The sequence below is a fragment of the Cervus canadensis genome, chromosome 5 (genome assembly GCF_019320065.1).
Source record: "Cervus canadensis isolate Bull #8, Minnesota chromosome 5, ASM1932006v1, whole genome shotgun sequence".
In the NCBI taxonomy this organism is placed as follows: Eukaryota; Metazoa; Chordata; class Mammalia; order Artiodactyla; family Cervidae; genus Cervus; species Cervus canadensis.
The window spans coordinates 98,525,338-98,541,646 of record NC_057390.1 but is presented as its reverse complement, the minus strand read 5'-3'; the positions used below and the strand labels follow the sequence as shown (position 1 = coordinate 98,541,646).

The following is a 16,309-nucleotide window of genomic DNA, read 5'->3' as shown; positions in this document are numbered from 1 at the left end:
CTGCTCTAAAATGATGGTCTACATATACATACCTAAAGTGACCCCATTAGGGGTCACTGTCATTTTTAACTTAAGTGCTTTTGCAGAACTATTTATGAGAAGCCTTTCTTAGCTCGTCCAGGGGTCGCGACCCTTCTCAGGCGCGTAGGTCTGCAGGTCTCCCTTGTACCTGGAAGACTCCTTTGCCCAAGAGATGTGTGTCTCAAACCTGAGGAGCTTTCCAGACACGGTGGGCAGAGGCGGGGCTGCCTGGGGTGGGGGCAGACCCAGGCTATGCCCCAAACTCCTGGGGAGAGGGGAGCGGGAGTCACTTAACCAGAGCTGGGAGACCACCCACCAGACACCTGGGCCAGGAAATCTGTGGTTCACTCCTGCAAGGTTGATGGCAAGGCTGATGGCTTGTCCTCCGGGCCCCCGACATTCTCAGCAGTGCTACAGCGTCGCCCGCCTCCAGGGCCCAGACTAGCGTGGGAGCAGCCCCATTCGCCTCCTTTAATAGGGGGGCTCATAATGCCCATCTCCTGGGGGGGGGGCGCCTCCACCCTGGCAGGAGGGGACTAGCTGATCAGCCTCCTGGAGCCAGGACCCCAGCCCCGCCTGACCCATCCTAGGCCTGTGCAGTCAGGCTTCTTCCCCGCTCCCTTCTCTGCGTGTGCGTTTCTGTCTGTCTCTTCTCTCTACACGCAAGCCCAAGCCTCTGTTGGGGGTCATCCCCCATCAGGGGTGTCCCTGTGAGAAAGCCTGCATGCTCCCCCCTCCACACCCCACCTGAAGACGGCTCATCCTGTTTCAGGAGGAAGGCCGCTGAGGGTGGGATGGTCTCAGCGCTGAAGGTGGGGCTGCGGAGCGAGCCCGCCCGCCCCAACCCCCGCGGATCCGGAGAACCAGGGGTCCCAGGAGCCGGTGGAAAGGGAGAGGTCGCCCCCTAGCGCCGCCGGAGGAGCGCGCTTCTCAGATGGAGGGAGACAGGCCCCTCACCCTCCCTCACCGAGGGAGTGGGTCCGTCCAAGGAGCTCTCTCGGCCGGTCCGAAGGGCGGGTGGGGACCCCAGAATGGGCGGGTCAGGACGCATAGCCCTCCTCTTGGCGCTGCCTCCGCCCCCCACCTCCGGGTGCCCCCTACTTGCCCTGCGCCCGGGGTCCCCATGTACAGGGTGATACGAGTTCCTCCTGGGATCAGCGCTCTGTTCACCGCCTCTCCCACCCACCCCCCCACCAAAAAAAGCCTGGGCTCGCGGTGCGGCTGCACCCGACTCGCAGCAGCGCCCACCCCTCCTCTTGCTGACGCCCCAGGGCCTGGGAAAGAGACCGGCAACGAGGAGCGCGGGCGACGCCCGGCGCCGGGATGTTCCAGCGTGCCTCCTGGTGCGCGGGGTGCGCAGAGGGGGCCCGGCGCCCGCGCGGCCTCAGGGAGACCTCGGCCGCCGCCCGAGCGCGCATCCTGGCCCGGGGGCGCTCCCTGCCGGCCGCCGCGCGCACCAGCCAGGCTGAGCCCGGGCAGCAGAAGGGGAGGCGCCGCTGCCCCGCCCCCCACCCCCGAGGCGGGCCAGGCCTCCTGTGCTGCGGCTCAATCACCCGCGGCCTTCGGGCTGAGCTGCCTCACTGCGCAGGCGCGGAGATGCGCACCTGCTCCTTTGAGATGCTCAGCTGTCCTTGTTCTTAGCGGCAGGAGGGTGAGTGTTTGGCAGTATGTTTTCTTTCTCTGCCAGTTATAAAACGATGGTGGACCTCGGTTCACGCACTCAGGTCGGTAACAGTGGGTCGCTGCCTTGTAATGAGAGTTGATGCTATGATTGTCTCCATTAAATGAAGGGAGCCAGAGCCGGGAGCCCATAAGGGAAAGGGCGCTTGCCAGCCACTTGCCCTTAACTCCTCCTGGGAGTGGGCGGGGAGGGCTGTGGGAGGCTGTTCCTTCAGACCCGGACCATGGGAGAGGGGAGCCCCGCTGAATATGCCACGCAGCAGCGACACACACGATGAGTGCAGAAGAGCCGGTTTGTGACCACCTTCAGGACACGCTCGATCCAGCCGCCTGCCTCCTGGGCCTGAGACCCTGAGCATTCCCAGGCAGCACAGCTCTCAGGGCCCTTGGACGGGGGTGGAGGTGATGGAAGGAGGTGGGTGCCCTGGTCTGTCTCAGTGTCAGCCGGGCACTGATAAGAGCTGATGCGCGCGTGTCCTGCCCCCACCCCTGACAGACGAGGGTGCTCCATGGGTGCTGAGACCCCAAATGTGCGGCCAGGACAGGAAGGCCCTGAGGGCAAGCTGGACCCACCAGCGCTTGGTGAATGGGCTCAGGAGTGTCCCTTCATGGGGGACACTGTCCCCGGGGCCCAGGAGCAGTTTCTGGGTGGCGGGGGGAGGGGGCACACAGCTTTTGCTGTTCTTCCCAGAGGGTCAACAGACCAGTCCCTAGGACCCTTTTACTGCTCACAGCACCTCCATGCTGGAATGTCAGAGTCCAGGGGCCCTGCATCTCCACGGAGCAGGGACTCCACGAGGAACCTGGCCAGGTAAGCGGCACCCAGGCTGGGGCTGCCGTCTCTGCCAGCCAGGAAGCTGGATGGGGCCGGGGTTCCACAGCACAGGCCTGCCTCCAGGGGCAAGTGTTGACGGAAGCTTCTGTCCCTCCCCAGGTTCATTTCAGTTGATTTCCCTCCACTAAACTCTCAAACCCCAGCAGGGTTGGAAGGTCTAGGACGCTTGGCTGGGCTGGAGAGCTTCCAGAGGCGCAGAAAGGAAGTCAGAGTCCCAGTGGAGGCAGCTGCAGGAGTCCGCTGGAAACATCTGGAAGGATATCAGGTGTGATGGGGAGGGACAGGTCAGTTTGAAAGGCATTAACATGGCAGGGACGCGTGCACACCTCAGTGGACGTCCGCACAAGGCCACCCACTCAGCCTGTGTGACGGCTGAGGTCTGGGGTCTTGTGTGAGGGCTGGGACGTCACACAGGGATAGCTCCTCCAAACTTTTTACTCTTCCAGAGCTTCTTACGCAAACTCAAGCACTTAGGAATATATGTTTTTATCCCCTCTCTTTTCCTTTTCCTTTTTATTGTGATAAAATATACACAACACAGGAGAATTCCCTAGCAGTCAAGTGGTTAGGACTCTGAGCTTCCGCTGCAGGGGGAGCGGGTTCCATCCTTGGTTGGGCAGCTAAGATCCCAGGTGCCCAAAAAACCCCAAGGAAACTGGGACAAGGACATCCATCGCATAACTTAGTTATTAACTGAAAAAACCTAGATCCATATGGTATAAGAGAAATTATCAAAAATATATAATGCAAAATATATGAACTTATCCATTTTTTTAAGTGCACGGTTCAATGGCATTAAGTCCATTCTCATTGTTGTACCACCATCACCACCATCCTTTTCCAGAACTTTCTCAAACTGACACTCTGTCCCCATTAAACACTCACCCCCCCTTGCCCCCACCCTGGCCCCACCATCTACTTCCTGTCTCTGTAGGGTTTGACCCCTGTGTGTGCCCACGAGCTAAGTCAGTTCAGTCGGGTCCAACTCTGTGACCCCATAGATGTAGCCCGCCAGACTCCTCTGTCCATGGGATCCTCCAAGCAAGAACACTGGCGTGGGCTGCTGTGCCCTCCTCCAGAGGATCTTTCCAACCCAGGGATCGAACCCCAGTCTCTTATGTCTCCTGCACTGGCAGGCCGATTCTTTACCTCGCGCGCCGCCTTGCCCTCACACGAGTGGGATCACACAGTCCTCGTCTGTCGTGACGACTCATTTCACTGAGCACAGTGTTTTCCAGGGTCCCCATCTTTTGCTGAGTGAGCTCGGTGCCCTGTGGGCTGACTGTCCCGGAGGCATGCTGTTCTTTGACCTCAGTGGCCCTCAGTGAATTTGCTGAGACCATCCTGAGCTTGGTCACTGTGTTCCAAATAAGTGTCCCCCTCTGCCGTGTCTCAGACCACCACCCTTTGTGCTTCTACGGAAGCCCACTCCTTTGAAGCCCGCAGAACAAGCAGCTTGCAGCTTTCCTCCGAGGCATGGACACTTGGGGGCTTGCAGTAAAGAATCCGGCTGAAATGTAGGAGACTCAGGTTTGATCCCTGGGTGGGAAAGACCCCCTGGAGAAGGTAACGGCAACCCCCTCCAGTATTCTTGCCTGGGAAATCCCATGGACAGAGGAGTCTGGCGGGCTTTAGTCTAGCGGGTCACAGAGTCGGACACTAGTGAGTGACTAAATAACAACAAGCATGACCCCATTCTCAGGAGCCTGCGTCTGCATCGGCAAGAGCAGGCGAGCGGTGGCAAAGGCAGAGCCTCAGGTGCGGAGCCCCGGCCACCAGCCCAGACCCTCGCCCCTCACTCGTCTGCGGCTGCAGAGACAGCAGGGGTGCAGCCACGGCAGTTGTCAGGGGCCCTAGGAAGTCGGCCAGCATCAGCGCTCCATCCCGAGGGAAGGTGAAATGGACGTGCACCCAGCTTTACGTGCCCGGGTGTCCATCGCAGAACTGTGCATGATACCAAAACACTGGCATCAGTGCCCGTGTCCAGTCAGAGAGGACCGATGAGGTAAGTGACAGGACGTCGTGCGCTGGAGTACATGGCCCCAGATCTGTGAAGAGTGTCCACTACCGTGGAAAACGTTCGTCACGAAAGGCCAAGTGGGGGCGTTGCTCAGTCACTTGGTCGCATCTGACTCTGCGGCCCCCGCGGACAGCAGCACTCCAGGCTTCCCTGTCCTTCATCTCCCAGAGTCGGTGATGCCATCCAACCATCTCATCCTCTGTCGTCCCCTTCTCCTCCTGCTATCAATCTTTTCTTCAGGGTCTTTTTTAAGGAGTCAGCTCTTCGCATCAGGTGGCCAAAGTATTGGAGCTTCAGCTTCAGCCTCAGTCCTGCCAATGAACATTCAGACTTGATTTCCTTTAGGATGGACTGGTAGCAGGATGCAAACCCAGGCACCAACAGAATCCCACTTTTGAAAAATAAAATAGAGCATTTTGCTGGAGGAAAGCAGGCACCAAGGAACACAGCGTGTCCTCCTGTGTCCCAGGGCAGAGCCAGGCTGGTCCCCTAGGATCCAAACAGGGCAGCCGGGGAAGCAGGGAAGACAGAGAGTGTGCTGATGGTTAAGAGAGGTCCTCTGCCAAAACATGGGGCTCTGGGGTGAAGTGGGGATCCCGAGGTGGGGTACCGAGATCTGGGCATCAGTCAGGAGCTCAGACTGAAGCCTTAAGTGACCCACTCATCCCTGTTCAACTCCACAGGTGTACACCAGCCTCCCCTCTCTCTGTGTGGTTTCTCTGTGCTCTCCCTTCTCATCTGCTAGAATTACACAAGAAGCAGGTATGGTTCTGGTAGAAACAGACTCACCAGATTTTACAAGAAAGAAAGAAAGACCCTCCACAAAGCTCCGGTCCTCCCTTAAAGCACAAAGCTTTGTGGGGGTGTCCTTGGTGACTTCTCCAGTCTGGATGGTCTCGTTGGACGAGATGGTCTCCGGCAGGTACCAAGAGAAACGGGCACACAGCTCTGTCAGGCGGGAAGCAGAGTGATCGGGAGACGGGACCGCCCGGGGCCCCACCGCCCGGCGCGCTTGGCGAACTCGGCTCCGTGCCTGCCTCGGGTCAGGCCTCGAGCAGAGGACACCTCCTCCCCCTTCAGGCCCTGGCCCAGGGCATAGCGTCACCTCCACCTGACGGCCTGCTGCCACCCTCCCCCACAAAACGGGTAAAACACAGTTACATTCAAAAACCTTCATTTAATCAAGAATCAGAGGGAGGAATGAGCAGACCCTGAGAGAACCATTCCCAGTCCGTCCCACTTCCCTTTGTTCTAGAAAAGACCAAGAAGGAGCCGGCATCCACACCACTGACGTGCGTGCCAGGGCTTCTGGAGCCAGGCCTGCCCAGAGCGGGTGTGGTTCCTGGTGGTGACTTCCAGGCCATCCAGGTGACTCTCGCGAAGGCCAGCACCACAGCCCCAGGGCAGCAGCTATCGGGGACGCGAGCAGAGGGCCTGGCTGACGGGCTCGGCCCCCAAGATGGGGATGGGAAAGGCCGCCCAGTGGGAGAGGTGGGCCTTGACCCCCCAGTCCTGTCCAGGCTGGCTCTGCCCTGCTCCCCGGGGCGTGCGCGCACAGCCATCCATCATTTCTGGGCCTCCAGATTATTCTGGAGCTGATTAAATTAGCAAATGCAATCACAATCTGAAGCAAGTTAATTGAGAGAATTTATTTGGGCCTGACAGTTTTATGCATGTTTGATGAAGTATTATAAGGTTTATTTTTGATTTTGCATAATTTACCTTTAAATCCTGCACTGGGGGGCCCATCAACCATTAACGACCAAAATAAACCTCTTTTAAGATGCATCTATTTATGATTTATTTCTGAATGCAATATCCTCCAGATTTTTTTGGTGCTGTTGCCAAACTGACAAATATGTTAAAAGTAACATTTTGAGCCATTGCATTCACCCTATAAATCTTCTGGAATGTATACAATTCATTAAAAGTTTTGAACGAAGTACAAGTTAGCATTTATATTGCAACAAGTGACATATAAATGCCTGTGTTTGTCTTCCGGGCCAGCCATAAAACATATCCACCCCGCCGGGGCTCCCCCGAGCCAGACAAATCGCCCACGCTCCGGGGGATGATAACTCTGCCACCAATCTTCCCTCCTGTCAGCACAAAACTGTTCAATCAACAGGAGTGTGAGCTGTGTCTTTTGTGAAATTAGCACAAGAGAAAATACAACCTGGGCCAGGGACGGGGGCCGTGGGTGCAGGAAGGGGCTGAACCACTGTGAGTGCTGACCTTGAACACGCGCCTTCCGTGCCGGCTTCTCGGCCTGAGTCTGGGTCTTAGGAAGGCACGTCCATGAGGCGGCAGGCATGCTGCCCGGGAGGAAACCAAGGCCACCAAGACACTAGGCTGTGTGGTCTCCTCCTTCCCACAGTGACAGGCTGGGTCCCAGTCTGGGAGCTCAGACCCTGGCAGCACCGCGTGGACTCTGCACCTGGAGTCCCTCACTCACAGCCACTGGGGATGAGACCTCCAGCTCACAGGTGGAGGCTGGACACCTAGGGAGGTTATGTAGCTTAGCCCACCCACCGAGGAGCCTGGGGGAGGTGGGCGGGGGCGCTGGACACACTTCTGAAATCAGGGCAAGACTGTCACCGATAAACTATAATCCAGGCGCCGGTCCAGCCCGCCCCCATGCCACCCCCAAGCCCGTAGCCAGTGTCCAGCTCGACCTGCTTTCCCTCCAATGCCCCTTACCCCTGCACTGGGCACCCAGGTGGGCGGGACTGGAGCCGGGCAAGCTGATGCCCATGGATGCCACTGGGCAATGCCAGGCTGAGGCCACTCCCCCCACTACCCGTATCCCCAGCTTTGAATGCCCAGTACAGGGCAGGCACTTCATCAACCAACCAACCAACCAACACAAGCAGCACTGGGCCTGCGGTGGGCCAGGCACTGGGGCTACAGGGGGTGGGATGGGGAGGTGGGCATGGGAGGCCTCCCTGCCAGGCACCACCACGCTGAGACCGGGTGGCCAGCTCATGCCAGCCTTGGACTTAGAAGAATGGAGGACAGCCAGCTGGTGGGGGAACCAGGAGGGGAGGCCGAGGCGGGAGTTGCGCCCCTCCCCAACTACCTCGGAGACACAAGCCAGAGGCACAGAGGACAGAGGACCTCTGCCCACAGTTAGAGACTGGTGGGCCGGAGCCCAGGCAGGCGGCATGGGGCTGCAGCAGCACACGATCTGACACCGCACTGCCCTCCGCAAATGCCGTCCACTGGTCTGTGGTGGGGCGTCCCTGGCGGCTCAGTGGTGAAAAAAAATCTGCCTGCCACTGCAGGAGACGCAGGTTCAATCCCTAGGTCCGGAAGGTCCCCTGGAGAAGGGAACAGCAACCCGCTTGAGTACTCTTGCCTGGAGAATCCCACGGACAGAGGAGCCTGGAGGGCTACAGTCCACTGGGTCGCAGAGTCGGACACGACTGAGCGCACACGCCTGCACGCATGTGTCTGTGGTGACCTCTGGGGGCTCAGCTGGCCCCCGTCACACACTGGCCAGAGTCCACCTGGAGGAGACGGTGTCCTCTCCGGGTTCACGGGGGTAAAGGAGGGGTCACGTCAGGGATGAGAGATGCCGCCCAGGTAGGCTGGGATTCCGTAACCAAGGACCAGCAAGGGAGTGAGACCAGCGCCAAACAGTGACGCCTGCAGGGAGTCTGGAAGAGACGGGCCAGCACGCGTGCCACGTGTGAGCCATCCGTCACGGGTGGGTTCATCCCAGGTTTGGGAGTCAGGCCTGACTTGAACAAAAAGATCTCTTTCCCCATCTGTAAAGTGGAGGCAAGACGACATCCCCTGAAGGCGGTGATGAGGATTTGAAATGACATGCTCGCTCAAACCACTGGGGGATGTGACCCATCTCCCCACGCTGGGGCTGTGAAACAGCACCCGTTTAGTTACACTCACAGGGTGCAGACAGGGCCTCCCTGCTCTGTGCCACCTGGGGGCTCAGCTGGCCAGTCCCAAGTGGACGAGTGACCCAAAGGGCTAGGGTCAAAATCCCCCAGAGAGTCTCCCACTCACAGGTCTGATGCCCGTGTGGGGATGCCGCAGGGCTGGGCTCGGCGGGGCCTCCCATGATGGGCTGGCCCGGTGCCCCACGTGGGCCTGCGTGTCACGGCGCCATGACAGGGGCTTCCGAGAGCATCCCCGAGGCTGAGGATGAAGCTGCACCGCCCTGGACTCACGCAGTGTCACTCAGCCTCAGGATCTGGTCACTAAGGCAGCCCCGAGCCGAGGGGAGGGAATTCATCGTCTCCAACTTTTCTTTTCTTTTGGTGGTGGTGGTGGTGTTGTTTTACTCCCTTGAGCACAAAATCATTTTCACACATTTTTTTTAATATCATTTTTTAAAATATTCTTTTCCATGATGATTTATCATCGGATACTGACTATAGTTCTCTGTCCTGTACGGTAGGACCTTGATGTTTAGCCACTCTCTGCATGAGCGTCCATCTGCCGACCCCGACCTCCCCCTCCGGCCCTCTCCCAAACCCCTCCCCCTGGCAACCGCCAGTCGTTCTCTACGTCCCCGAGTCCGCTTCTGTCTCACACATAGGTTCATTTGTGTCACATTTTAGATCCCACATATCTTATGGTATTTCTCTCTTTCTGTCTGACTTGGTGTGATCATCTCTGGGTCCGTCCATGTCGCTGCAAATGGCATGTCATTCTTCTTTATGACCGAGTATATATACACCACATTTTCTGCACCCATTCCTCTGTCGATGGACGTTTACTTGTTTCCATGTCTTGGCTATTGTGAGTAGTGCTGCTATGAACACTGGGGTGCAGGGATCTTTTTGAATTAAGAGTTTTGTCTGCCTACATGCCCAGGAGTGGCGTTGCTGGGTCATGTGGTAGTCTGTCTTTTGACAACAGGACTGCTCACAAGGACTACCCAATCGCTGAAGGCTAACGTGCCTGACTACGCTGTTGGGACACTCGTGAGGATTAAACCCACCGTCACGGGGTGGGAAGTCACACCGGCCTTGCCTGAGGACTAGACAGTTAGAACATGACTGCAGAGAGGTCAGTCCCTCCCCACACCCAAACCTGCAGGGCGGCCTGATGTCAGGGGTCACTCAGCCTCTACCGTCCTGGATGGCAAAGAGTCATTCCAGGTCTGGCCCCTGAAGTGACCGGATCCTTGCTCCCCAGCAAGCACAGGGACAGCGGAGGGTGGGGGTGGCTAAGACCGTCCCAACCTGGCGGTCTGCACGTCTACCAGTCTCTGTAAGCCGTGTGACAAACGCTTGTTTAAAGCAGGGGTGAACCAGGTTTCTGCAAAGGCAGAGAGTAAAGGGTTTGCAGGCCAATGGGCCTCTGCGGCAGGAGGCTACTCAGCGCCACAAACAACCAGGAGCTGCTGGGACTCGGCCCGCGGTGCCCTGGTTTACGCCTCAAAGCCCCGATGGACTCAGGCCCTTCTTGGACCCTTCGCTCGGTCTCAGGCCTGGCTCTGTGACACCACGTGCATTGTTCCAGCAGGTGGCGCCCGGCCACTGCCCACAGGACAGATGTCCTCCTGACGTGGGGGCGGGGGAGGGGGAGAGGGGGTGCCTGGGAGGATGGAGACTTGAGGGGGCCCCCGCTGGACGGCCCCCCACCCCCGCCAGGGGCAGCCTGTGAAAAATCGCAGCACACGTCGGGGGTCTCCCCCAGCCCTGCCACTGAGCTGGCCCTGAGGACACAGCCTCGTCTTCATCCTCGTGGCTCCGGACCTGGCGGTGGTCGGGCGGCAGATACGGGGGCGTCCAGCCCGTCTACTGAATCAAACAACAGAACGGAGCAGAGCGCGTGGTCAGAAGTACAGTTTGTGAAGCTTCTGGAGTTGTTTAATCGTGTGCGTGTGTGGACTAGATCATGATATAGAGAGACATCTATCTTACTGTGTGGGCTATGGTAAGGAAACTGAGCCAGTGGGAGAGGCTAATCCGTCAACAGATCTTTGAGCTTTTGAGGTGGAGAAAGGGTATGGTTGAGATTAGTCAGAACCACTAGCTCCCACCAAGTGCGGGGCAGGGGGCGGGGGCAGGGAAGGGGTGGCACACAGTTGGAGGCGGTCTCCCGGAGCTGGGGATAGTGACTGGGGTTTTAAAGGGTGAATAGGAGCTCACTGGGTGGAGGGCAGGCAGAGGGACAAAAAAAAGCTAGTGTGAAGGGTCAAGGACAGGAGCAAAGGGGCCCCCTCACAGGGCTGAGGAGGGGCCTGGACAGGGCGTTTCCAAGGGACAGGGCCGGACCTGGGTCTAAGGAAGAAAACCAGCACCCTCGGTTATGGTACAAAGCAGGGATCAACTGCAGAGGGCCAGCCACAGAGAAGATGCAGTTTCAGAATCCCTTCTCACAATACCCTTCTGCTCTCCCATCCTCTCCTGCTGCTCCCTGACCTGATCTGGGCCCCTTCCTCCCCTCTCCACCATGACACGGCCAGACCTTCCTCACCAGCAGAACGGCAGCTGAAGGGATAGAACCACCACGTGTGTCCCCAAGCACCGCGCCCCACCCCAAGGACAGGGTGGGGCGAGGGCTGGTTGGGGTCAGGACTTGCGCGCCTGGTGACGCTGCTGGCTGGTAGGGGCTCCAGCCCTGGAGGGTCAGCCAAGGGGAGGTCAACACCCAACTGTCTTCCGCAAAGAATGTCTGAGGAACTGGCCTCTACTAGAGCAACCAGTGCGGAGAAGGCAGTGGCACCCCACTCCAGCACTCTTGCCTGGAGAATCCCAGGGACGGGGGGGAGCCTGATGGACTGCCGTCTATGGGGTCGCACAGAGTCGGACACGACTGAAGTGACTTAGCAACAGCAGAAGCAGAGCAACCGGTGGCAAAAACAACGACCAAGAGCAGGACCCCAGGCGCTGGGGGTGCAACCAGCTTCTTCCATGTGTGGAAACAGGTTTTCCACACCCGACAGAATTCAGGCAGGTGAACTTGCCGACTACATCCAAGAAGCGTTAAGTTTCCCCTACCCTGACCTCGATCGGATTAAAATACTTAAAACACGTCTACACCGACATCCTCTCTCTCCCAGGGCTCTGTGGGTCCCAACATGGGACCCCGACATCTGTGGGTGCGTGGTGTCAACCAGTCCGCCCTGACTCCCTACATTCGGGGGCCTTGGGTGGTGTCCCCAGCCCGCTCGAGACTCGCCGGACGGCAGACACGCAGGGCTGGGGCCGACACCAGCTGCACAGCGAGCGAGCGCTCTTCGCAAACCGCAGGACCATCACCGACCCAAAGGCGCGCGCCTCCGCACTGCCCACAGCCTGGGGCACAGAGGCGCATGCGCAGAGGAGCTGCCGGGGGGGTGGGGGTGGCGGACGGGGGGGCGGGGAACTCCGAAGCGCAGATCCCCTATCTGCGCCTGCGCAGGACGGGCCGAGGCGCCGACCGGGTACCTGGGGCGGTGTTGTCCGGGGGTACGTCACGGGCCGCGCGCCGGGCGCGTACGCACGCACGCACGCACTTACGCTCAGGGGGCAAGCACCGAGTTCCGGCCGCTCGGGGTCGACGCCGAAAAGGGGGAAGGGAGGCGCTGTCCGTTTTGGCGCGGGCGGAGGGTGGGGGTGTGTGAGGAAAGTCCTACGGTGGCCGCAGAGGGACGGCGCTACGGCTCCCACGCTGGGCCAAACGCCGCCGGCCGCCGGGCGCGGGAGCCCCTGTCCCTTCGGGGCGGCCCCGGGCGGGGACGCGTGAGGGTCCGGGCCGCGCCGTCGGCACCATGAGACCGCCCTGCTCCTGGAGCCCCGAGGGACAGGGGGCCGCGCGGCTCGGGACGCCGGCGCGGAGAGGGCAGCCGGTGAGCGGGCGGGGGTGCCTGGGCGGGGCGGGGCGGGGGCGGCTCTCAGGGCCGCCAAGGGTCGGCCCTGCCTCTGGGGGTCGAGGGCCTAGCACTGGGCGGGCGGGGGTTGGGGGGACGCATGGGTGTCGCCCCTGCCCCCCAACCTGGAAGCGCGTGGCGCAGACCCGCTGCTCGCCGCCAGATGGGCAACGGGAGGATGGCTAGCAGCCCGCCCCCGGCTGCGACCCCGCAGGAGCGCCGAGGTCTACGTGCCATCAGATGCTGTCAGACCTGGTTCTGGTCGCAGCCTGGGGGCAGGGCGGGGCCTGTGCGCCGGGGAGGGTGGACGCGCCCGGCCTCCCCTTTCCTCCCTCTCTGGCCAGAGCAGCACGTGGGCGGCCGGAGAGGGAGCTAGCTAGCACCAGCCCCTCTGCAGGCCCCCAGGCTGCACGCCACGTGACGGGAGGCCGATGCCCTGGGCAGCGCCTCCCCGGGGCCTGTCGTTAACTTTGCCGCTCCGATTTTACGCATCCTGTACTTCCAGTTCTGTGTTTCCCATCCACGACCCAGGCACAGCTATAAAGGGCAGTTGCTAGGCAAAGCTAGAGAGCCACTTGCTATTTTCTCCTCTCCGGTGGTCCAGTCCCATGCCCTGCGATGACACCACTGGCCAGCCCTGGGCTGCCATCTCCTCCTCTGCCAGGCATGGGCAGCCCTTGCCCAGTAATGCCTGCTTCCTACAGCTCCCCTGGGAGTCCAGTGCTGCTGGCATCCCCATGGTGCAGAGCAGGAATGGTCTCAGAGGGTGAGATGACCTGCCCAAGGTTACTCCTGGTGAAGGTCAGCACCAGGGTTCAGGCACCGCAGGGGGAGCCCAGAGCCCTGTGCCAGCTGCCTGACCCCCAGCACTTGGCCTGTCAAGTTGCTAAAGAGGGTGACCCAGTCAGCTCAGTGGGCACCCTCTCCCTCTTCCTGTCCTGTGCTGGTTGCCAGCCAGGGGCTTATTCGCCCTGGATAAAGCAGCCACAGAAGAGCAGGCAGCCTTGGGCATCCCAGTTAAAAGCCAGACACTGAGTCCACTGCAGGGGACTCGCCAAGCCTCTGGGGCGGGGGGGGAGGTTAGCCGGGGTTTCTATTGACCCTTTTTCTCCTGTTTTAGCATTGACTGCACTGGGGGGTCTGCGCCCTCTGTCCTGACCCTTCTTCCTGGTGTCACTGGTGGAATTTTGGTTCCCACGTGATTGTGGGTACCTTCAGAGTGTCCTCAGCCTTTTGAAAACGATAACTCAGTGACTCTCCAGTCCCCGACTCCGTCTCCCGGCAGCCCTAGGCTGGCTGTGTCCTGGCTGACCCGGCTCCTCTTCGTGTCGCTCTCCCTGCAGGCCCCCGCCTCCCCCGGTGCTCAGCCTCGGCCGCCCAGGCCCAGGCACCCACGACGCCTATGCTGAGCGCCGCCGCCGCCGCCGCCCGGACCCGATGCCGGTCATGCCCATCCCCCGGCGGGTGCGCTCCTTCCACGGCCCGCACACCACCTGCCTGCACGCCGCCTGCGGCCCCGCGCGCGCCTCCCGCCCGGCCCGCACCAAGTACAACAACTTCGACGTGTACGTCCGCGCGCGCTGGCTCTATGGCTTCATCCGCTTCCTGCTGTACTTCAGCTGCAGCCTCTTCACGGCCGCGCTGTGGGGCGCGCTGGCCGCCCTCTTCTGCCTGCAGTACCTGGGTGTCCGCGTCCTGCTGCGCTTCCAGCTCAAGCTGTCGGCGCTGCTGCTGCTGCTGGGCCGCCGGCGCGTGGACTTCCGCCTCCTCAACGAGCTGCTGGTCTACGGCATCCACGTGACCATGCTGCTGGTCGGGGGCCTGGGCTGGTGCTTCATGGTCTTCGTGGACATGTGAGGGTGCCGCGGGCTCCTCCGGGGGCGGCTGATGGCGACCTGGCTGTAGGTGCACCAGCGAGGGGTGCTCTTCTTGCCAGGATCGGTCAGGGCCCCTTCCGCCCCGTCCCGGAGGAAGGACCGCCCTGCGCGCCTGGGTCTCCGGCTCGGACAGGAAAGAGCGGAAACTTCTGTGAAGGGGATGCTGGCGCCCTCGCTCCTGCTGGTCTTTGCTTCAGCCCTTCTCTGTGTGTGCTTCCGGTGCAGCATCCCTGGGGCCACCTGCTTGTGGTTCCACCTACACTTTCCCAGCAATTCCAGAGGGGACCCGTCGGTCCAGTCTGTACTTGGAGAGCCTGGGTCCCTGTCCCCTCTCCAGGACACCGGCATCACCAGTGCTGGTGTGAGAGGCCCCTGGGAGGGGTGTGGTGCCCAGGTGCAGACCTGGGGGGGCTTCTCCCAGCTGCACTGTCCCCTCCGGTGCGCCCCCAGCCCCTGCTCCAGCCTTAGGGAAGCGTCAGGCTCCATCAGCTGACGCCCCGCACTGCCACCAAGCTCTTCACTCCGCCCTGGGCCACCAAGTCCTGGCTCAACCCACACACTGTCCTCCATATGTTACCCTGCGAGGCGTCCTGAGTCCCAGACCGGGCTTCCGTGTCACCGGGGTTCACTCGGCAGGCTGCTAGATCAGGAGGGGCGTGCTGGTTCCAGGGCACGCGTGTCTTCCTCCTGGGCAGGTCTGCTGAGAAAGTCAGCCAGATGACGTCATCTCTTCAAGTGTGACTTTCTGAGGCGGGCAACTCAGTGTATTTCTGGCTTTAGGGGGGGTGCGGGGTTCAGCCTCTTCCCTGGAGGGAACATCCAGGATTAAGACATGTGTGTCGGGAGCAGAGATCAGAGGCGGCCCGAGTACTGTACTTTAAGAAACACCTCTTGGAGTCGTGGGTACCCCAGGCTGGACTGCCAAGTGAGGGACTTCGTGGCCCTTGTTTCTGCCTCAGCAGCTGTCAGAGCAGCTGGGGGTCAGAGCAAGAGTGAATGTGGGCCAGGAAAGAACCAGGGGGCCAGGGCGGTTCCGACTGCAGAGAGAACATACCAAAGGGCTCGAGTCTTGCCCTTCCCCTCCCCCGCCTCCATCAGATGAGGCCAGGGTGGCCTTGGGCCTCGTAGGTAGGCAGGCGAGGGGCACTCTGAATGATTCAGCTGGGAGAACAGCCAGAGGCAGGACTTAGGGCCTCAGACGGGCGGGTGAAAGGCAGGCTAATGCTCCACCCCAAGTTGTCCCCACAGCCCCATCTGGCCAGGCTGCCTAGTGGCCAGGGGGGCTGTCAGGGCAGTTGTGTGCCGCTGGAAGAAAAAACCCAAATCAGGTAAAGAAAGCAAAAAATAACTTGGCTGCAAGCTGTGCTTTTTTATTTGTAGTCAGCTTCTGTCGGGCGTTTGTCCACTCAAGGTCAGCGGTGGGCTCCTCGGAGGGAGTGGGAAGCGAGTCTGTCCGAGTTACCTGGACGGCAGGCGAGGAGCCGATCGGCGTGGACCCCACTTCTCAGCGCTGCAGAGAATCTTTTGCACTAAATCATGCTGTCTCCTAAAAGCTTTGTTTTGTGTTGGTTGACTCCCGTTACTCTGAGCCCCCCCCCCTCCGGTGGGCGCGGGCGCGTGCCCTTGGGGCTGGGGGGTGGCAGCGGTGCGGACACGCCGCTTGTGTCCTCAGTGCCTGTGAAATTCTTTATGAAATGAGCCACCTGCATTAAACTTATTTTTTTAACATGTTGATGGCGTGACTGTTTACAGCTCAAAAAGTTTCTACCTTTTTTTTTTTTCAGAGGATATAACAAGCCGGAAACACCACAGATGCCGTTTTTTCCTAAGTACAGTGGGAAACTTTTAAAAGCAGCCATTGCCAAGCTGGAGAAGGGGTCATTGTGCTGGAGCGTAGGGTCCCTCTGTGCCCGGAGGCCAGGGCTTCCACTGCCGGCGCCTGGCCTTGGGGCTTGGCGGGGGCGGCCGCGAGACTAGGTCAGTGCTGGGCGAGGAGGGCCTGGTGAGGGTCGTGAGGCTGAATTCAACAACCACGTGCGTGGTCCTTACAA

The 16,309-nt window shown here is 60.2% G+C and overlaps 1 protein-coding gene and 1 long non-coding RNA gene across 3 annotated transcripts; both read left to right on the top strand.

Annotated features, from left to right (window-relative positions):
- Positions 1-1,528: 1,528 nt before the first annotated feature.
- LOC122442320 lies at positions 1,529-6,498 on the top strand. Its single transcript, XR_006269633.1, has 5 exons — positions 1,529-1,672; positions 2,683-2,801; positions 5,240-5,318; positions 5,479-5,702; positions 5,812-6,498. It is a non-coding gene; the product is annotated as an uncharacterized LOC122442320 (long non-coding RNA).
- A 5,387-nt stretch (positions 6,499-11,885) lies between these two features.
- On the top strand, positions 11,886-15,990 carry TMEM250 (transmembrane protein 250). Of its 2 annotated transcripts, none has more exons than XM_043470006.1 (2): positions 11,886-11,980; positions 13,725-15,990. In XM_043470006.1, exon 2 carries the CDS (start codon positions 13,819-13,821, stop codon positions 14,236-14,238), a length of 420 nt encoding a protein of 139 aa, XP_043325941.1. In that variant the 5' UTR covers positions 11,886-11,980; positions 13,725-13,818; the 3' UTR covers positions 14,239-15,990. The 2 variants fall into 2 exon arrangements, with proteins under 2 accessions (XP_043325941.1, XP_043325940.1); XM_043470005.1 differs by lacking the exon at positions 11,886-11,980 and adding an exon at positions 12,024-12,360.
- The last annotated feature ends 319 nt before the right edge of the window (positions 15,991-16,309 follow it).